This window comes from Rhagoletis zephyria, unplaced genomic scaffold (assembly GCF_001687245.7).
Source record: "Rhagoletis zephyria isolate East Lansing unplaced genomic scaffold, Rhagoletis_zephyria_1.1 Rzeph_scaffold_00839, whole genome shotgun sequence".
Taxonomy (NCBI): domain Eukaryota; kingdom Metazoa; phylum Arthropoda; class Insecta; order Diptera; family Tephritidae; genus Rhagoletis; species Rhagoletis zephyria.
Genome location: NW_016157923.1, coordinates 145,399 through 169,042, shown reverse-complemented (window position 1 = coordinate 169,042; position 23,644 = coordinate 145,399). Strand labels below are relative to the sequence as shown.

Here is a 23,644-nt window from a genome sequence, read left to right as displayed (position 1 = left end):
GGGGCTCTGTATGACTTTCAGCATACAGAGGTGGTACAAGAGCTACCATTGGTCACGGCGCCTACCCAATTTTCTAAACTTAAATACATAGCCGATGCTCAACTTGCTTGACGCATCAACACACGATGCTCAACAATCTCGCTTGATGCATCACCACTCCTCCGGAGTGGTTTTAAACAGCAAAAGCCAAAGCGCTACAAGCTGTTGGGGCTCTGTATGACTTTCAGCATACAGAGGTGGTACAAGAGTTACTATTGGCCACAGCGCCTACCCAATCTTGCTTGATGCATCACAACTCTTCCGGAGTTGCTTCACGGGGCTCTGTATGACTTTCAGCATACAGAGGTGGTACAAGAGCTACCATTGGCCACAGCGCCTACCCAATTTTTGAACTTGAGTCAATAACCGGTGCTCAACCCTCCGCTTGACGCACACCCCAAAAACTCTTACAGAGTTTAAGCGGCAAAGCCACCGCGCTACAAGCCGTAGGGACTCTGCATGACTTACAACCATGCAGAGGTGGTAACTGATGGTTATCATTGGCTCCGACGCCTACCCAAAACATTTTTGCTTTAATAAATTTTTATGCAAATACATTCATCCTGGTCCTGCCCTCACACTGAGTTAATCATGGTCCTTCGAGCCGGATACTCGCGGCTTATTTTACATCCACTAGACGACAAGTCGTCTAGGGGGGCCAGGATGTTTAAGCGACTTATGCATTTCCCGCATAAACAAAGAACAGCGAACACACACACGCACTTGTATATTGCACTCCCGCCCAAAACCAAGTGCAGCGAATAAACACACGCACTTGTGCTTAAAAATAATTCGTTCGTTCTTCATTGGGTATGCATTTTTTAATGCACTTCTCAACTGCCGCAGAACAAAACCTACTAAAGTAGTTAATTGCTGGCACTCCAAATCATGCTCAACAAATTCGCTTGATGCATCACAACTCTTCCGGAGTTGCTTCACGGGGCTCTGTATGACTTTCAGCATACAGAGGTGGTACAAGAGCTACCATTGGCCACAGCGCCTACCCAATTTTTGAACTTGAAATCAATAACCGGTGCTCTACCCTCCGCTTGACGCACACCCCCAAAAACTCTTACAGAGTTTAAGCGGCAAAGCCACCGCGCTACAAGCCGTAGGGACTCTGCATGACTTACAACCATGCATTTAATAAATTTTTATGCAAATACATTCATCCTGGTCCTGCCCTCGCACTGAGTTAATCAGTCGCTCATACATGTTTCACAATAACATATGAAGACACTGTCGAATAATTGAAATCAAATCATGCATCAAATTTATGCATGTCAGCACATGCGACATGTCAGCATTATTAAGTACATTTTTTATACGGGAAGAGATTTTGTAATTTTTTTAAGTACCTATTATAGTAAAATGCATTAAAGAATTGTCTAATTAAAAACCAGTATATATTTTCATCCAAGGCAGGATCAAACAGTATTAAAAATATGCTACAGGAGCACAACAGCGAACAACAGCTTAGCTGAGTAGCAATGACATGCTATAACAGTAAGTTTGAGATGCAATGACATGGCATAACACCTTGTTTGAGTTGACATGACATAGCAATGCATGAAATTTTTGAAAAAGACATTTTTACAGAAAATATTGAATTTTGCAATTCTTTAATATACAAACACTGTACATTGCACAATCTGATTTAAAAAGTAATTGCTAAGCATGTAACAGGGGTAAAAATAGCGAAATAGATTTAATAACAAGTAATTTTTAGGCAAAAAACACAACCGACATCAATTCTCAGAATAAAAATTTAGGAGTACCGTTAATATCTTAATGATGCAATTATCGGTTCTAAACCAAATTAGTATGGGATCACTCTAAAAGCATGAACAGACGGCAGCGTTAATCGGGATCAACTCGTTAATTCGGAATTATCTCGGGAATTAAGTGCAGTTGATCCTNAAACACAACCGACATCAATTCTCAGAATAAAAATTTAGGAGTACCGTTAATATCTTAATGATGCAATTATCGGTTCTAAACCAAATTAGTATGGGATCACTCTAAAAGCATGAACAGACGGCAGCGTTAATCGGGATCAACTCGTTAATTCGGAATTATCTCGGGAATTAAGTGCAGTTGATCCTAATTAAGTCCTAGAGTTAATTCCCAAACTTAACTCGGATCAAGGGAATTTTCGATGACAACACTGACCAAAACTCAGAGAGTGTAGAACACAGGGTAAATGCAAAATTAGCAGGGACATATACCTTTTCATCGGTAATGCAGTCCCTCATACTTATTCAAATAGGAATCCAATTTAAGATGAATAAGAACTTATTTCGGTGACTGCATTACCGACGACAGGGTGGATGTCTATGCTAGTTAAGCAGTTTCTGTGTGTTCTACAGTAACTGAGCAAATAAAGCAACCGATTCCCCCATCCGCGGTAGCCGAGTGGTGAGAGCTGCGTACTACAAGCCTGTAGGTCCCAAATTCGATCCTCGGTTGGAGCGATTGCCAAAAAAATTTGTTTTTATTATTTCTTTTATTTTTCAAAATTTTATTTGGTTTATATATTTAATTGTTTTTTATTTTATTTTCGTTTGTTTTATTTTATTTCACATTTTTTATTTTATTATTGGTTAATTTAAATTTTTTGAGTTTAATTTTACTAAAAAAGTCAAAAAAGAACTAACTAAAAACAATTTAAAAAAATATAGAAGTTATAATTGAATCAATAAAAAAACATAAATGAATATTCTACTGGCCGTGGGATTCGAACATACGATCTTGCCGCTTGTTAATCCGCATTACTGCCGTCTGTCAAGGCACAATTTCGATCAGATCAATTGCGGCGTTAATCCGGATCAACGTTGCCGTCTGTCTATGCTTTTAGTTCACAAACTTAACTCGGATTAAGGGAATTTGCGATGACAACACTGACCGAAACTCAGAGAGCGTAGAATACAGGGAAAATGCAAAATTAGCATGGACATATACCTTTTCATCGGTAATGCAGTCACTCATACTAATTCAAATAGGAATCCAATTTAAAATTAATAAGAACTTATTTCGGTGACTGCATTACCGACGACAGGGTGGATGTCTATGCTAGTTTTGCAGTTTCTTTGTGTTCTACGCTAACTGAGCAAATAAAGCAACCGACTCTTTCATCCGCGGTAGCCGAGTGGTGAGAGCTGCGTACTACNATTCAAATAGGAATCCAATTTAAGATGAATAAGAACTTATTTCGGTGACTGCATTACCGACGACAGGGTGGATGTCTATGCTAGTTAAGCAGTTTCTGTGTGTTCTACAGTAACTGAGCAAATAAAGCAACCGATTCCCCCATCCGCGGTAGCCGAGTGGTGAGAGCTGCGTACTACAAGCCTGTAGGTCCCAAATTCGATCCTCGGTTGGAGCGATTGCCAAAAAAATTTGTTTTTATTATTTCTTTTATTTTTCAAAATTTTATTTGGTTTATATATTTAATTGTTTTTTATTTTATTTTCGTTTGTTTTATTTTATTTCACATTTTTTATTTTATTATTGGTTAATTTAAATTTTTTGAGTTTAATTTTACTAAAAAAGTCAAAAAAGAACTAACTAAAAACAATTTAAAAAAATATAGAAGTTATAATTGAATCAATAAAAAAACATAAATGAATATTCTACTGGCCGTGGGATTCGAACATACGATCTTGCCGCTTGTTAATCCGCATTACTGCCGTCTGTCAAGGCACAATTTCGATCAGATCAATTGCGGCGTTAATCCGGATCAACGTTGCCGTCTGTCTATGCTTTTAGTTCACAAACTTAACTCGGATTAAGGGAATTTGCGATGACAACACTGACCGAAACTCAGAGAGCGTAGAATACAGGGAAAATGCAAAATTAGCATGGACATATACCTTTTCATCGGTAATGCAGTCACTCATACTAATTCAAATAGGAATCCAATTTAAAATTAATAAGAACTTATTTCGGTGACTGCATTACCGACGACAGGGTGGATGTCTATGCTAGTTTTGCAGTTTCTTTGTGTTCTACGCTAACTGAGCAAATAAAGCAACCGACTCTTTCATCCGCGGTAGCCGAGTGGTGAGAGCTGCGTACTACAAGCCTGTAGGACCCAGGTTCGATCCTCGGTTGGAGCGATTGCCAAAAAAATTTTATTTTTTTTTATTCTTTTACNGTTCTACAGTAACTGAGCAAATAAAGCAACCGATTCCCCCATCCGCGGTAGCCGAGTGGTGAGAGCTGCGTACTACAAGCCTGTAGGTCCCAAATTCGATCCTCGGTTGGAGCGATTGCCAAAAAAATTTTATTTTTTTTTATTCTTTTACTTTTCTAAATTTTATTTGATTTATATATTTAATTGTTTTTTATTTTATTTTCGTTTGTTTTATTTTATTTCACATTTTTTATTTTATTATTGGTTAATTTAAATTTTTTGAGTTTAATTTTACTAAAAAAGTCAAAAAAGAACTAACTAAAAACAATTTAAAAAAATATAGAAGTTATAATTGAATCAATAAAAAAACATAAATGAATATTCTACTGGCCGTGGGATTCGAACATACGATCTTGCCGCTTGTTAATCCGCATTACTGCCGTCTGTCAAGGCACAATTTCGATCAGATCAATTGCGGCGTTAATCCGGATCAACGTTGCCGTCTGTCTATGCTTTTAGTTCACAAACTTAACTCGGATTAAGGGAATTTGCGATGACAACACTGACCGAAACTCAGAGAGCGTAGAATACAGGGAAAATGCAAAATTAGCATGGACATATACCTTTTCATCGGTAATGCAGTCACTCATACTAATTCAAATAGGAATCCAATTTAAAATTAATAAGAACTTATTTCGGTGACTGCATTACCGACGACAGGGTGGATGTCTATGCTAGTTTTGCAGTTTCTTTGTGTTCTACGCTAACTGAGCAAATAAAGCAACCGACTCTTTCATCCGCGGTAGCCGAGTGGTGAGAGCTGCGTACTACAAGCCTGTAGGACCCAGGTTCGATCCTCGGTTGGAGCGATTGCCAAAAAAATTTTATTTTTTTTTATTCTTTTACTTTTCTAAATTTTATTTGATTTATATATTTAATTGTTTTTTATTTTATTTTCGTTTGTTTTATTTTATTTCACATTTTTTATTTCATTATCACTTAATTTAAATTTTTAGAGTTTAATTTTACTAAAAAAGTCAAAAACAACTAACTAAAAATAACTTAAAAAAATATATAAGGTATAATTGAATCAATAAAAAAAATTAAATAAATATTCTACTGGCCGTGGATTCGAACCTACGAGCTCGGGGCTCGTTAGTCCGTATTACTGCCGTCTGTCAAGGCACAATTTTGATCAGATCAACTGCGACGTTAATCCGGATCAACGTTGCCGTCTGTCTATACTTTAACATACATACATATGTTCATAAAAATATATCCCGCCATTTCATTGCTTCCTGCTTTTTTGAAGTCGGTTAAAAGGTTGAATTTAAACAAATTTCGAGAATAAACTGACCATGCCCTTCAATTACCTAATTACATCACTTGAAAAGTTCTTCCAATACGTATGTATTTTTAATCTTGTAATGTAATGGGATTCAAATATATAGTCTGTAGATCAGAAATACTAACCAATTGTCTTTCAAAATATCCAGGCAAATTGCACCAGTTACTGAGGATATATTTGGATGCCAGATTTTTGTTATAAATCGTACCTGAAAAGTCAAAGAAAAAATAATAAATCAATGAAAGAGGAAAGTAATTAAAGGTTTTTCGACAGTATTTCATTTTGCATCTAGATATTTAATATACATACAGCAAAAGGCATTAGGGGCTGTCCATATATTACGTAAGATCTTTCTTACATTTTCTTATATGGGGGGCGTCCCGTAGATTCTTACGTAATATTATTTTTCTTGTATTCTTATTCAAAATTGTTCTTTATAAAATACGGAAATTCACCCAATCAAAGTACTAAATTGCATTGAAATGAAAACTATACATTACATACGGAGGATATTACAATTTTTTACAACTTTTGCTTTAATTTTTCTATTTTTCTAAAAAAAAACGTTACTCTTCGGTGTCTAATATAACCGAAAACTGCAGTTCGAACACTATTGTGACCCTCACTTCTACCGTGACTTCAAACGAATTACGATACGTTTCTTACACGGCGTTTACATGAAAAAATTTTCACAAGACAATAGCATCACATTCACACTTTTTCACTAAAAATGCCATTTAGCCTTCGTCGGGTTTCAGATCAACTTTGTTTAAATATGCCAAACCATTGGCAACACTGCTGCTTGTTCCTTAAAATTGTTGTTGCATTTGCTGGTTTGTTGAAAAAAAAAGTTGAGTGAAAAAGTACGAGATATCCCTGTGGCTACTCCTCTTTCAGATTGGCTGGCTGGACCGTGGACCAAAGAAACCGACAACAAAGAATTACTAGTATAACTATGTAATGAAGTTTTTAAGACTGACTAGGCATACATCCTACATTTGTTTGATGGAAATATATAGTATTTTCTAATGTTTAATTGAAAAAACATATCTAGGGGATTTTTAATCTTACGTAAGATCTGCGGCGGGGGGAGGGGAATCAATTAAAGCTTACAATTTATTACGTGACGGGAGAGGGGGGGAGGGGAGGGGGGTTGAAAACAGGCGAAAACCCCCTTAAGTAATATATTGGCAGCCCCTTACGTAATATACGTTACGAGTTAATACCCAGTGTCATTCGCTACGCTTGCAGGTATAGATGCTATTCGGAAGTTGCTTTATACGTATTCATTAGAATCAATTGTGCAACTAGATTCAATATCTGAGATTCCTGGCCCAAAAGTTTCGATACTAGTAGTTTATATATGGGCAAATCCTAGCGTAGCGGACGTTACGTTCGGACGCTTCTTTTGACTTTTTTGCCGAAAAAAAAATTATCAGTTAATTTTTTTTTTGGTATAAGGGAAGGTATACGTTGCTTTTGTTTGATAGGAACAGTAGAAAAAATTAAGCAAGATTACGAAAAATAAAACACTTAAACAGTCAGGAAAAATTTATCAATTTTTCTTACATCTAAGCGAAACACCAACGCACGAACAGCAAGAATCTTAACGTAGCTTGGACGAAAGTATTTGAATTTATAGAAAACAGAATAAACTCGACTGTCGAGCAAGAAACATTGATTTTTGTTAATTTTAATCGGCATCCCTACAATACAATTTTTCATGAATACAAAGTCCATTAAATATTCGAAAAGAAATTTGGGGCTTTTTTCGAGAAAAAACGCGGTTTTCTAGGGTTTTAGTGCTGTTTTAAATTCAAAACTTGGCAACACTGTTTGAAAATCTTACTTGGTTTCTCTAGTGCCATTAATTTCCTGCAATATTCTATGAATTCCATACTAGACACGAAATGAAAATAATGCGTTCAGATTATCCGACCCTATATTATCCGGAACAACGTTCTTATGAATAAGTGAACAGAAAAATTTATTCCGAATGTACGGAATATGAATAAAGAAACTCTCGCCGTGTGTTAACATTATTTCGGTAATTTTCCTGTTAATGGACTCCTGAAAAAATCATTGGTAATCATCAAATTATTTCGTCAAAAGAGGTATCAAATATACGCATTTCAAAACCTCAGTATTACGAATCCGGGAACGGAAAATAACTTTTCTTTAATATTTCAAAAGTTGTCTGTAGAAACTACATTCCGAACATTATTTACGATGTTAACGCCTGGCGGCACCTTGAAATCATAAAAACTAGCCACTTTTCTCAAAACTTGTTATGAGTACCAATAATTAAAATAATTATGATTTAAGCGAATACCTTCCACTTTTGGATCGTAAATGTCTTCTTCTTCGTGCCCGAAACAACCTTGACCTTTTTCCGTCAATTTGAAATAACAACTGTTGTTTGTTTACATCCGAAAGCAAATTTTGTAAAACACAAAAATGAAAACTAGCACTAAAATTTCAGAAATGTAGGTATTAGTTAATTTTATTAGCCATATAAGACAAATACACATAAAATCATTGTTTAGAGCAGATTCGTTGATTACGGGCACGAAATGTGTTTTCTTGCGCTCCTCACGCTCTGGTCACTTTTGGAGCGTGTATACACATTTTTGACACTTTTGATTTTATTTACGCTACGTCCATAAACCTAGCTGACCCAAGTTGCCAAAAATCAATAAAAATTAGCTAGGAATTAGGTGTCTTTTAGTTGTAATTAGGGCCTCCAAAATTAATTTAGGTTTACGTAAACCTAGCTGACCCATCGTTAAATTTTGGTTTTAAATTTTCCAAACATATGCTGGAATTAGATTTCTTTCCGAGAAATTCGCAAAAATGTGTGTTTTCAGCTAGCTTAGCGCTGTTAACCTAGCTGAACAATCTTTAATTTTATTTTTTAAATTATCGAAATACATATATGCAGGAATTAGGTGTCTCTTAGGTGTTCTTCAACGCCACTAAAACTAATTTAGTAACTCCATTGGTTTCCGAGAAATTCGCAAAAATGTGTGGGTCAGCTAGGTTTACGTAAACCTAGAATTCCCGGGAACCAATGGAGCTACTAAATTAGTTTTAGTGGCGTTGAAGAACACCTAAAAGACGCCTAAAAGTTACTAATTTTTAATAATGTTTTTTTTTTAGCACTTTAGTTAAAAAATTGGAACATTGTATTTAAGAAGGAGTAATTTTGCTGCCTTTTCGGGTTATAGCCTGATTCCTAACGGGTCGTAAATCAAACCTGCGCCACTAAATAACTATACGCTCGAGGCGACAAACTTGAAACTTGACAAAATTGTAAATTCTTTTCGATTGACGCTGCACCAGTTGAGAGGACAATCAGTTATGTCTCTTTTTTTAATTGCGGTGCAACAGTTCGTTTTTGGGAATTGCATGGGGGCTGCAAATGTCGGATGTATCCTCCCGACTTTCATTTTTGCGACACACATTTTTGCGAATTTCTCGGAAACCAATGGAACACCTAAATTAATTTTGGAGGTCCTAATAAACACCTAAAAGACACCTAATTCCTAGCTAATTTTTATTGATTTTTGGCGACTTGGGTCAGCTAGGTTTATGGACGTATTTACGCTATAATTACCGAAACAGCCCGGAAAGCGTGTGGAACAAATCTAATATCTCGGCTAAGCTATTACCCACAGTGTTATGTGCGCGCCGAAGTTAAGTTTAGTAAACTGTGTTTGTGTTTTCCAAAAAAAAATTTTAAAAAAGCGCAATAAACCCATAATGACTTTATTTCCATTTCTAGTAGGAAATAAACTATGCGGAATGAAATGTGAACTATTTCTAAGCAGACTTTAAAAAATTCTGGTAAACACAGGAGCCAAACTACGTATACCAAAATCTACTGTGCATCCTTAACAAGCACTAAAGATAACCTCATTGTATATTAGAATCCTGAAATTTCTTTGAAAGCAAACGTACTCTGAAAATTGAAATACTCTGAAAATGAAATACTCTGAAAATGAAAAAAACGTGCTTTTTCATTTTTTCTCTATGAGACTTAAAAAAAAACTTTACCTACAAAGCTTTATAGAATAGGAAAACAGTAGAAGGAAAACTCACGAGTGCGAAAAAACATGTTTCACATAAGCAGCGAAATTAGACCGTAACAAGATCATAAATTGCTTAAACTCTCTGCAAAATCACAGCGTATAACGACAATAAAGTACAAAGTAAGCAAAATAATATGTGCAAACCACGTTACCCAAGATTCGCAAAGCAAAGAAGCTTTCCCAAAATTTGCTTGTACCACATTCATTTCAGTTTTGTACAACGGATTAGGGCAATATTTTTCATTGGGCACCCATAAAAGAACACCTAAATATAACTTTGAATTGTTTATCATCTAAATGTCTAAAAAAATAATAACTTAAATTGGCACAATAAAGACCCAAAGTAATATTTCCTCGCCCTATATTAGCCCTCGCCGAGGCACGTCAGGAGGCATCTATATGAACTGACGGCGAAGTCCAGAGTCATTAAGCAACCCCTGGACCCGTCAGCTCACAGACAGGCCCTGAACGGCATTCACAGGGACGCAGTCTCGTGTTATGTAGACTTAAGACCTATGAATGCCGTTTTAGGCACACAAACACCGGACATTGACGCGACGGAGCTCCAGCTGCCTCGGGAGACCAGGACAACAATAGCTCAACTTCGCTCTGGCTACTGCAGCAGGCTAAATTCCTACCTGAGTAGGTTAAATGCGGATGTGCCAAACGAATGTCCGGCATGCGGAGAGACCCCTTACGACTCGAAACATCTCTTCGCATGCCCGGAAAACCCTAGAGGCTGCACGCTTCTTGGGGCTGNCAAACGAATGTCCGGCATGCGGAGAGACCCCTCACGACTCGAAACATCTCTTCGCATGCCCGGAAAACCCTAGAGGCTGCACGCTTCTTGGGGCTACCGTTAGTCGAACTCGACGACAACGACTGAGATATCAGCCGATCTGGGCGGGGTTGTTGTAGCCGCTACAACAGGGACCAGCAACTTCGCCTCTGGTGTGAGTAAGCTTTGGTCAACCGTGAGTTGAAATAAATTTTGGCGACCACGATTCTTCGGACCCGGAGCGATGCGCGAGCTATTTTAGTTCATACTGCAGCCTCCGGTGGATAAAGCCTAATGTCGAGTGACCTGCACAAACTGCCAACACCTAGTGCGCCTCTTGTTTCCACCAGCGGTGAGGTAAGGGTGGCCATCGGGATGGCGAAAGCAGTGTTGCCAGAGAAAAACTTCATTTCGAGCTAAAACGGCCGAAAAAAGAGCTAATAATAAAATTGTAGTTTAAAAAACTAAAACCTCCCTATTATAATTGCCATTCGTACTGTCATCAGGTATGTAACATAACATTACATAGTTACATCCCGAGCTAATAAAAGGAAGGTAAAAAGAGCTAAATAATACTAATAGTAGCTAAAATGAAGAGCTACGTAATTTTGTTAAGGTCGACCATTTATTGACGTAAGACTGTTCATTTTCGGCAATTTTAATAAAAACAACAAATTTTATAAGTTTATGTGCTGAAAAATCTTTTAAAGCCAAAATAAGGTGCATATATTTCGATTTCGTTGCTATGGAACTTATAACAGTGAACTAAAAATAATTTACAAACTGTTAAAGTCTGTAATTTCAGTTATTTGAATTGAATAGTTTTTTCGCGAAATCTTTCTGGAAAGTTTTGCTTCCAGCTCTCCTTAAAGGTAAAATTAGTAAGGTAAAACAAAACCCGCGCTATCAGAAAAATGATTTTCTTCTAATTAATTTTTGAGATCTTTAACCTAGATTCAAGAGCTTATGGTGGATACACTGCATCGGGAAACTTTCCATTTTATCAACGCCTAAGTTTTGGCTTATATATACCAAATACAACTAGAACTTTCTGGAGCTAAAAAGTGCTAGAGAAATTTGAAAAGAGCTAAAAGAGAGCTAGGAGTTAAAACCCAATTTTTGGAGCTAAATAGCAAAATAATGAGCCAAATCTAGCTCCAAAAGCACCAAAATGGCAACACTTAGCGAAAGCCTCTAAAGCTATTAGACCCGACGGAATTTGCATTTATGCTGAAAAATTTGGGTCCTGCGGAAGTCGACTATTTAACCAAGGTCCACAACCTGTCAATAGCCATCTGGAAAATAGGGAGAGTGGTCTCACTGCTTAAACCGCCCAACAAAGGAGAGTCCTATCGCCCGATAACTCTGCTTTCCCCGGTAGCGAAGGTACTAGAGGCCCTTCTACACCCGTACTATACAAACCACCTGACCCCAGCGAGGCATCAGCATGGGGTCCGTAAAATGCACTGCAGTTAACGCCATAAATATCCAGATAACTCGTGGCCTTGACCGAAGTCGCCCCTGTGAGAGAACCATTCTAGTAGCGCTGGATCTGTCTAAGGCGTTCGACACTGTCAGCCATTCAACGTTCGAGAAGACATAGGGGCCTCCTCTCTCCAACAAGGACTCAAACGGTAGTCGGCGAATTATCTGAGTGGTCCTCACTCGCCAGTAACCTTTAGAGACAAATCGAGCAAACCTAGGTAAATAAAACAGGGGCTGCACAGGGTGGTGTCCTTTCCCCACTACTGTTTAACCTTTACATTTCAAAGCTCCCTCAACCACCAGAGGAAGTCTCGATTGTCTCTTATGCTGACGATTGCTCGAGCATGGCGTCTGAGAATGGAATTAATGATTTGTGCTCGAAAGTAAACGGATATCCCGCCGAGCTTTCTCGCTTCTTCACTGCACGGAGCCTAACCCTCTCCCCTACAAAATCCTCAGCAAAACTTTTTACCACTTGGACGAAGGAAGTCAGACTACAACTGGGAATTCAAGTCGATGACGAGCCAATTCCGACGGTGCACAACCCGAATATCCTCGGAGTAACCTTCGACAGTCTGCTCGCAATCGTCAACAAAGTACAAAGCCGCAACAAGGTCTTAAAGTCGCTACCCAGCAGCACCTGGAGCAAAGACAAAGAAACGATGCTGGCAACTTACAAGGCAATTGGCCGGACGGTTCTGAACTACGCAGCGCCTGTGTGGGCGCCGGGGACTATTAGGACGCAGTGGATGAAGTTGCAGATCTGCAAAAACACGGCACTCAGGCCAGCGACAGGATGCCTTTTGATGTCGCCGCAACATCACCTGCATGACGAGGCCCATATGCTCCGCATTAAGGAGCATAACGCAATGCTATGAAAGCAGTTTCTAGTTGGGAGACACAGACGTGGTCACCCAAATAGACAACTGCTTGCAGAATCTCCCTCGCCCAGGCACGTCAGGACGCATCTCTACGAACTGACGGATCAAACAACCTCTGGACCCGACAGCTCATCGACAGGCCTTGAATGGCATTCACAGAGAGGCAGTCTTGCGTTATATAGACTCTCGACCTGTGGATGCCGTTCTGGACACACAACCACCAGACGTGGACGAGACAGAGCTTCGTCTTCCTCGGACAATAGCCAACTGCGCTCTGGTTACTGCAGCAGGTTGAACTCATACCTGAGCAGAATAAATGAAGATGTCCTAAACCAGCATCTCCCACCCTACTGACGCCCCTGTCCCTGTGGATAGACCCCATCTAGGCTGCACGCTTCCTGGGGCTACCACTAGTAGAGCTTGACGACAACGATTGAGGGACTAACCCATCTGAAAGGGGTTGTTGTAGCCGCTATAACAACAACATACTTCTTTTTGGTTGTTTGTGCTTCCGACAGGGTAGGAGTATGATGTATTGTGGAACGATTTTCCGTTATCCCTTGTCAAATTTGGTTTGGTCAAGAAAATGAAAATAACGGATTTCTACCTGCTGGCACATACAAGCAACCTAAAACCACCTACCTGTTAAATAATATAACATAAACTGACGCAATGACGAAAACCAAGAAATTGAAAATAACCTATTTCTACCCGCCGGCGAATAAAAGCAACCAAAAACCTGCGAGATAATGAAACAAAAGCTGACACACTTAGATGGGTATGGATGACCTAATGATAGTTAAAACAGATAGTAACACGAATACATAAAAGCAGAAGGAAACACGAGCTATTCGGAACAAAAAATAACACTGAAGATGGCACAACGCCGAAACCGGTTTGTCTCCAAACCAAATTTGACAAGGGATGACGGAAAATCTTTTTTTTTGTGAACAACATCTGAACTGAGCAGACGTGTTTAATTATAAAAGTGTATTCTCGCAAAACAAAGTTTGATTCCAATTAAAAACAAAAAACATATACATACGATACATGGTGGCGCCGAATGAGCTATATGGTTTAAATGGTTTATAACTTTTATATTTAAGCGAATATTATAATTTTATTTTTTTTTAAATACAGTAAATTATTGGGGAATTTTTTGCTATTAGCTTTGAAAAATGAGATCCTGTAAGTGATGCCTATTTTCTGCTTCGCACATACGTGCTCTTTTTAGCATATTTTCCATAACTTTTCGCAGAATTTCGCCATTTCATTTCGAATGTTGGTTTGGAGTTGGAGAATGGTTCTTGGTTTGTTAACGTACACTCTTTCTTTCAAATATCCCCAAAGGAAACTGTTAAAAATAATTCTAACCATATAGCTCATTCGGCGCCACCCATATTATAACCAAAAATTTGGGGTTTTTTTGGCCGAAATTAGGATTTTTTCAAGGTAAAATGACGATTTTTCTGCAAAAGCATTCGGCAACGCTGCTGGCAGGTCATTTCCAGGCGTGGATCCCGTTGGCATAGAGTAAAAAAAAAACACTCTGTTATAAAGAATTCAAACCATATAGCTCATTCGGCGCCACCCAGTATAAGTCAAAGTGAAAGCCAAATGTGATTACTAAAATTTTTGGCGCAAAATGAAATAATAAAATAAAATAAATAATCAAATAAACAAAGCAAGAATCATTGTTTCTGTTGTCGCTTCGTTTTTGTTGTACTACTGCTGCTGTGTGCTGGCTGTTAGCCCAGTAAAATTAGATAAATTTGTTTGTTGTGTGCTGTTTTCGGCCTTGAATATGAACGTTTTGTTATTTGTGGTGATTTTAATGTAAATCTTCTTGTAAACGACTCTTGCCCCAGTAATCTACTTGATCATGTTTCGGCAGGAGGATTGTCAACAAGACTATGCCTACCAGATATGCTAACAATTCAAATCCTAGTCTCTTAGATGTCTTTATCACTTCTGATATTGAACATGTGCTTAAATTTGATCAACTATGTTTTATATCTGACCACGACTTAATTTTTGTTCACTAGATGTTGATTTTAATCGTCCTACTGTTGATGTTACTTTTACGTATCGAGATTTAAAGTCCATAAATGTTAATGAATCGTTTCGTGATCTGTCCAGTCTTCGTTGGGAAGATTGTTGGTATTGTGAAACCATTGCCAAAAAGCTTGATTTCTTAAATAGGAACCTTACTGAACTTTTTGACGCATATGTCCCTATATGCTCGCACTATGACTCGGTCATGTCCATGATATACTAAAAGAGTTTGCTTGGCAATAAAAAAACGCAATAAGCTTCATGCCAAATTGAAGAAAACCTTAACTGAGTACTGTTGGGCTCAGTATAAGACTGCTCGGACTGAGGCTACGGCTATCATAAGGCAGGCCAAGAGCTGGTACTGTAGAAATATAATTAACCCGGAACTTCCCGCCAGAGACTTGTGGCGTAACCTTAAAAACTTGAATGTGCATGGTAATGCTAAATCTGATTGTTATTTTGACCCCGATATACTGAATAAGTTTTTCATTAGTGCAAGCAGGCAAGAGAACCCCCCTACAATTGGCGATTGGCAATTGACTGACTGTGGCTTCGTAAATAAATTTCAATTCGAAGGTGTGAGTGAGAGAGATGTTTTGAAGGCTGTAATGGATATCAAATCAAATGCGGTAGGGGAAGATGGAATTTCGCTGAAATTCATAAAAATTGTGTTGCCATTCATCTTGGGTACTATCACACATCTCATAAATTACTGTCTTACCAGTTTATGCTTTCCGTCTGTGTGGAAAGAAGTTATTATAGTTCCTGTAGCTAAAACAACTAATGCTAATAGCACTGGTGATTATCGACCAGTAAGCATATTACCTGCTCTTTCAAAGGTATGTCAGTCAATAATGGCAGCTCATATTTCGGTATATATTCATGAAAGAGGACTGCTTTCACAGTTTCAGTCAGGTTTTAGGCCACAGCATAGTTGTTCTACTGCAATTACGAAGCTTCTTGATGATATAAGGATACAATATGACAATGGCAATTTAACCCTTCTTTGCCTGCTTGACTTTTCAAAGGCATTTGACCTTGTTAGTCATAGAATGTTGTGTAAAAAACTTAAGCATCTGTTTGGTTTTACAGACAGTGCTGTCAGGTTAATGTCAAGCTACCTTGAAGGGAGATCACAAAGAGTCGGAGGAAAGGATACCTCTTCTACGTCAAAAACAATTGCTTCTGGAGATCCACAAGGATCTGTTCTTGGACCGTTGTTGTTTATTCTTTTTGTTAAAGATGTGTTTTCTGTGTGTCGGTATGTAAATGTACATGCGTATGCTGATGATATACAGCTATACTTGTCCAGTCGTATTGGCCTTATTGAGGATTTGTGTTTTAGAATTAATAGTGATTTGTCTGCGATATCAGAATGGGCTCGTAATAATTGTTTGTGTTTAAATGCTTCAAAATGGTTTGTTCTCCCCATAAGTAATAGTGTGATTTACCTTAATGATATTCCTAAATTGTTAGTTGGCAATAATGTTCTCGCTGTTACCGACAAAATAAAAAATCTGGGATTCACTATTAACTCTAAGTTGAATTGTCGTGACCACGTAAAGTCGTTGGCAGTGTATGCTGTGTTACGTCGTCTAAAGATTTCTGCCTCATTTACACCACTAGCAACTAGGCGCAAATTAGCCAAGCAACTCGTAGTACCCCTCATTACGTACTCTGAGATCGTATATAGCAAACTTGACTCTATCTCCTCCCACAAAATTAATGTTGCATTCAATAATGCCACTAGATACGTATATGGATTAAAAAAATTTGATCATATCTCGCTGTGGAAGAATTAAATTCTGGGATGCAGCATTGAAAACTATCTTGCCGCGAGGAATTGTATATTTTATACAAATTGCTTGATTCGCGATCACAAAATTATTTATATGAAAAGTTGCGACGGACCAAATCAAGCCGGCATCACTGCCTTCTTACCCCTAGATACGCCTTTTTGACATCTTCTAGAATGTTTTTTATTAACGCTGTGAGGCTCTGGAACTCCATACCGGAATCTATCAAGTCTGCTCTAAATAGAGGGAACTACAAAGCAGTAATATACAATTATTATAATAATTTGTAATACTATAATAGTGGTTGCAATTTTTCTGTTCTATTTTTCTCTAATTATACACTTCTTCCCAACTCTCTTCTATTAAAGTTTCTTTTTGTCCTCTCCCTCTCTCTCACTATCTTTTCCAACAATTTCCATATATGCAGATAGTATTTTAATGTTAATTAAATTCAAATTTAATATTTAAAATTTTATTTTTATTTTAATTTTTATAGACCAACTGTATGTAACTTAATTTTAGTTTTTAATATGTATAATCATAAATATTGTGTTAGCATTACGTTCGATGCACTCTAAAAGACTTTGTCTTAGATGTGTAATAATAATAATAATAGATTGGCGCTTACACATATGTTAGTGTTTTGGCCGAGCTTCTCCTCCGATTTGTGGCGTGCGCCTTGATGTTGTCACACAAAGCGGAGGGACCTACAGTTTTACGCCGACTCCGAACGGCGATTATATTTTTATGAGAAGCTGTTTTTCATGGCAGAAATGCACTCGGAGGTATGCCATTGCCTGCCGAGGGACGACCGCTGTTAAGAAAAAACCTTTTTTCTATATTTTTTTGCGATGTTGCTTTTACCAGGGCTTGAACCCAGGTGCTGCGGAATGGAAGCGCGCACTGCTTACCACTACACCACAGCGGCCGACGTGTAATACATTGTTTTTAATAAATAAATAAAATAAATAAATAAATAAATACAACAACATAATTAAAAGGTCTTCCATGATAATACCTTATTACAATTGGATCACATTTTTTGCATAAATGCATAAATAATCCAGAACTAAACCTGAAAGCTCAAACAGCCACCGACGTAAAACCGTAGAACGTGTCAGCTGACACCACCTATTTTATGGGATTCCGTTTAACGAAAACTCGCCACCGCATGACGGTGACGTTGTCGTTGCTTCTCTATCAACAGCAATTTCACATGTTGATACGGACGGACGTTTAACCCTTCGGAGGGCGCGCCGCGGCAAATTAGCCGCAAAAATTTTAATTTGTGGTTTTCAAATAGTAATTGTAGTAGCCGGCCACTGCCACTCAGTGACTTTGTAAGTTTTGAGATGCAGCATGGTTCATTGTTACTAGCTGCGGTATATCGTTCAGTTGATATTTGTATTTGAAAGTCGCGCCCGCCCTTCCGTGTACCAAAAAAAAATTGAATGTAACTCGCATAATTTTTGTTAAAATAGTTGGAAAAGTGAGTTTTTGATAACGGCCTAAATCAAAATCGTTATTTTGTAAGTATCTTTCATTTGTAATTTTAAAAGTATACTTTGCGTAAACATCCTTTTTACTATTACGATATTAAATTTTCTTAGGTTTTAGAGAAAAAAGGATGTTCTTAAACTTATATAGAATATATGTACCAGGAATAATAAAATAAAAATCTCTTCTATTAATTGTAACAAAAATGTTTGCAGAAAACATTGCAAGCATACTTCAATTTGTAGAATGTACCAACACCACTGTTGATGATGACGGATAAAAATTTAAAAAATAAATGCTTATAATATGTTTCAGTATATACACTAATTATTTAAATGTTTTATTTGAATGATTTTTCGACATAAATAAAAAAATGCAGTCAACCTTTCAGATGCACTTTGCGGCTAAATTGCCGCGGCGCACAGTGCCGCCTAAGTGGGCGAAAATCGAAAAATCCGATATCTGCAATGTGAACTTGTTTGGTATTTTTGTAAAGACAATTTATCCACTAAAAAGAATTAAACAGACATTTTCCACTGCCGCAGCCACTAAAGTCGACAAATTTTATACTAAGAATTTTAATAAAAGCATATCCAGGCGTTAGCTCTTCACAGAAAAAAATGTAAAAAATATATTCTTTGAAATAAAATGTTGGTTTGACGTTTCTTGTTTCCATATAGATAGTAGAGTATTACAGGAATTACAATTTTTGAGTGAAATTAAACACAGGGTGTCCCTGCGGTTTCCTAAAAAAAAAAACTATTTTTTTAAACACAATTTCAAAAAATGCTCAATTTTAATGGAATGAATAAAAAGTATATGTAAAAATAGCTTATTTTTTATTATTTTATTACATAGTGCGGGCTTTTAGCTTTCAAAAGAAGAAATAAAAACCTGCTCATTTTTTGCACTTTCTGAAGTGTTAATACAATTTTTTTAAGTTTCATAAATTGCGAGCTTTATGATCGAACTTGCCGCGTCGGTAATATTAAAACAATACATTGGAGAATTTCTTGTCATATTTATGCATAATAATATTCTCATTCATCTTACGTGATTTGCACCTTTTTGATTAAGAATATATCAAATATAAACTGTAAAAGGGAACCTCATCATAATTGTTTGTTTTATATTAACATGGCCATTATGTTGTACTTTCTTTTATTTTCTTATTTTCGTAAACAATTTTGCTTTGTTTAATATTGCGGTTTAAAAATGTTATTCTAAGGAATTTTTTCCCAAATTAACTCTTTTTATAACTTTTTAGTCTCAGTGTGCGGTCGCAGGCAATCGCAAACATCCGAGTGTATTTCTGCCATGAAAAAACAGCTTCTCATAAAAATACAATGTCCGTTCGGAGTCGGTGTGAAACTTTGTGTGACAAGATCAAGGCGAAACCCACAAATCACTGCCTTCTTACCCCTAGATACACCTTTTTGACATCTTCTCGCAGGTCACAGGCAATGGCAAACAGCCGAGTGTATTTCTGCCATAAAAAAACAGCTTCTCATAAAAATACAATCTCCGTTCGGAGTCGGTGTGAAACTTTGTGTGACAAGATCAAGGCGAAACCCGCAAATCGGAGGAGAAGCTCGGCCGAACACTACATATGTGTAAGTTACAATCTATTATTATTATTAGTCTAATTTTAGGTTTAAATTTCTTATGAAACTGTGCAAAAAATAGGCTTTGTTGTATAGCTAATAGCCATTAACAAATATTGTAAGGAATTGGAATTCAGCTTGTAAAGATCGCTGACTGCGTTAAGTAACTAACAAACTAACTTTTTTCATGCTCGCACCTACGGCTGGCAAGATGAAAGAACCATCGAAACTGTCTGGCAAGTGAGGAAACATATTTTGATAGCACCCCAAGTGACATATATAGAAATCAGCTTTTATGCTATGACGAAAGTATAATTACAATTTATCATAGTTTAAGGGTGTCTGGCGGCGTAGTTTCTAGTATTATTACGAAAAGAATATATATAAAAACCTAATGACATTTCAGCCTTTATAAAATAACGAAGGTCTGGCCTTGCGGGCTCTTGCTCTATTATATGTGAAGCAATGTTCTACCAGCTATTGTTTTCGTGAGTTTGCGCTATTCAAGGCCTACGTTTTAAATTAAACCTGCAAAAATGTGGGTAAATTTTCATAGATACATTTACAATTGCTGATCTTAAGGACTCTACTCCAGAGCTTGCTAAAGTGGGTTCCGCGGAACCTAAGGGCTCCGTAGCAAAGTCACCAGGGTTCCATGAAATGATTAATTTTTGGCTGTTAAAATTCGGTATGAATAAGCTCGGCGGTCGCTATGAGTTGCACACACAAAGAAAAGTTCTATAAACAGCATGACCGAGACTGCTTGCTATTTTTGCACAAACTAAAAATAATGTCGCAAATTTTCCAAACACTTATTATTATTTAATTTAATTTATTGATATATGGGGAAATCATTTGAGACATGTACATTTTGGGTACTGGCATATTGTTGCCGCCACAAAGCCGCTGAACTGCCAAGTGCGGTTTCTAAACTTTCGTTAACACTACTTATATGTGTAAATATCAGTAAATAGTTATTTATAACAAAACTAATCTTGCGGCCAGACATCAACGCGTTAGGGTTGGTACGAATACCTCGAAACTTGAAAAGCTTACGTCAGGATTTCCCCAAGGGGCAATTCTAGGGCCTCTTTTATTTAGCTTATTTATCAATGATATTTTTCGTATTTGGCAGTTTTCAAGAATGCGTGCTTTTGCGGATGACATCCAGTTATATCGGTCAATTAATTTTGAAAATCAAGATTAGTTCGATATTGGGCTGGCGAGAGCAGTATTCCGCCACTTTAATATGTGAGGGTGACATCTCACAGAAATGGCTGGTAGGCTAATGCTGCAATCGCCTCCGTTGCGTTAAAACCCTGGCAGGTCTTCAAGTACGTTCAATACACGTCGCCATTTAGTTGGCCGCACAGGTCTAGTTGAGATTTACTTCAGGTTTTGCGCTGTCTTGGCTCTGAACACAATATCCCATAAGGACTTGTGTCAACCCTCGCGATGGCCTGCTCTTTTGAGAGAAGGAAACTTCGGGACACGTAAAAGCGACTGTACTACGTGTGGAGATAGCGACTTGAAGCGGAGACCCAATTGATTGGAAATGACTAAACTAAGACTAACTAACGAAACCGACGTTGATGGTATGGAGGAAGAATGCAGCGCATTCAGGAAGAGCATTAGAGTTGTGCGCTCCCCGCCACAAACTCCTCTGCAGGCACCACGAGCACGGAGAAAGCCGCCGACGTGGCGCAGAAGGCTACACCTTGCCAAACAGCAAACAGCGACAGGCATGCCACCGCAAGCTTGGGAACTTGCGAAGGCAATGAAGATGAGCAATTGGCCCAGATTCGGCTTGTCTTGAAGAAGATGCAGAGTGCTGTCTCCAAGCAAAAAATGTGTCCATGGACAAAAAAACAGGTATGGCCCAAGTCGAGGAGAGCTTAAATATACTAAGCTACCTCCGAGAGCAGCGCCAGAGGGGTCTACCCTTTCCGAGCTGCGGAAGGCTGGCCCTGGCTCCCCTACAGGCGAGCCGGAAAAGAAAAAGAATACCAACTATAATAATAATAGTAGTAATAATACTATTATTAATAATGGTAATAATAATAATGGTAATAACGATAATAATGAACAGAAAACCGTACCAGATAATCAATGGAAAACGCGTTGGAAAAGCAGAAAGCCCAAGCCAGGGCCACCGCCAGGTGAACCCTTGGTCAATAAGGGCGAGGCCGCAAAAAAAAACGAAGAGGGTGAGAAAAAAAGAAGAGTCTCACCAAACTAATTATTAAGCCAGCTGAAGGCAAAACCTATGCAGAGGTTCTGGGAACGATACGTGGTAAGCTCCAACCTGAGAAGACGGAGACCGTAATTCGATCTGTTCGAAAAATCCGCGAAGGCGGCGTGCATATCGAAATGGAGCACGCAGCATTTAAGGAAAATGTGTGTACTGCCATTGGCCAGCTTGGAGACGCCCGAATTCGCACTAGACGTTTACGTCTAGAAGTTCTGGGCATGGACTGTCTAACCACGGCCCCAGAAGTGGAGAACGCTATAAGCGGGGAATTAGGAGACAAAATTAATGGCCAACTTCGCGTCTCTCCTCGCTGTAAACTCGCGTGAACAAGGAATGGCCGTGGTGGAGATCCACGAACTGCCAGGCCGGACTCTTATTGAAAAGGGGAAGCTGCGAGTAGGTTGGATTATCTGCCGTGCCCGAGAGCGCGCGGATGACCAAAGGTGTGTCCGCTGTCTGGGATATGGCCATAAAAAGGCGGCATGCAAAGGCCCAGACAGAAGCAGTTCATGCTGGAAATGTGGTCAGCAGGGCCACATAGCCTNCGAGAGCGCGCGGATGTCCAAAGGTGTTTCCGCTGTCTGGGGTATGGCCACAAAAAGGCGGCATGCAAAGGCCCAGACAGAAGCAGTTCATGCTGGAAATGTGGTCAGCAGGGCCACATAGCCTCTGCATGTAAAGAAAGCCGAAGCTGCTACCTGTGCTCGGCAGGAGATGGACAGAAAACTGCCAATCACCTGCCCGGGTCGGCAGCANGGCATGCAAAGGCCCAGACAGAAGCAGTTCATGCTGGAAATGTGGTCAGCAGGGCCACATAGCCTCTGCGTGTAAAGAAAGCCCAAGCTGCTACCTGTGCTCGGCAGGAGATGGACAGAAAAATTCCCATCACCTGCCCGGGTCGGGAGCGTGCAAGGCCTTCAGGGATGCCCTTGCTGAGGCTAAGACAAAGCTTGGGAGAATATGATTAAATTTATACAAGGCAATATGAACAGGAGTAGGGTAGCTGATGACCTGCTGGACCAATTGGTTCTTGAATAAAGTGCAGACGCTGTCATCATCAGTGAACCCTATAGAACAAAGGAACTNACCAATTGGTTCTTGAACAAAGAGCAGACGCTGTCATCATCAGTGAACCCTATAGAACAAAAGAAACCTGGCATGTTGACCAATCAGGCTCGGCCGCGATATGGATTGCTAACCCCAACCATCGCGCAGAGAGCAGCGGGGTAGGACGCTGCTACGTCTGGGTTAAAATGGCGCAAATCACTGTGGTGAGCTGCTACCTGTCTCCAAACGACACAGTCCCTGTCTTCAGGGGAAAGCTCGAAGACCTTGAAGACGAATTGCGCGATATAACCGGCCACATAATTGTTGCTGGAGATTTCAACGCAAGAGGCGTGGAATGGGGTATGCCCCAAACAAACACCAGGGGAAGACTGGTCCTTGAAATGGCAGCCCGCATTGGCCTGACCATCCTCAACACCGGAACGACCCCTACATATCGAAGGCCGGGTTTTGGATACTCTATCCCCGACATAACCCTGGTCTCAGAAAGCCTTCTCCGAAGGGCTGACGGATGGAGAGTGATGGAAGACCTGAGTGGTAGCGACCACAACTACATCACCTTCTAAGTCACTGACACAGCGCGAGGGCAAACACGTAGTATCGNCGACATAACCCTGGT

At 38.8% G+C, this 23,644-nt stretch overlaps 1 protein-coding gene across 3 annotated transcripts in view; it reads right to left on the bottom strand.

The window, feature by feature from the left end:
* Nucleotides 1–23,644, bottom strand: part of Ubc4 (ubiquitin conjugating enzyme 4) — a 118,167-nt gene that overhangs the window by 7,991 nt on the left and 86,532 nt on the right. For all 3 annotated transcript variants that reach the window (XM_017614498.1, XM_017614496.1, XM_017614497.1), the window contains exon 4: nucleotides 5,648–5,730. In XM_017614498.1, coding sequence (XP_017469987.1) covers nucleotides 5,648–5,730 — 83 coding nt within the window. The remainder of the gene's footprint in view (nucleotides 1–5,647; nucleotides 5,731–23,644) is intronic.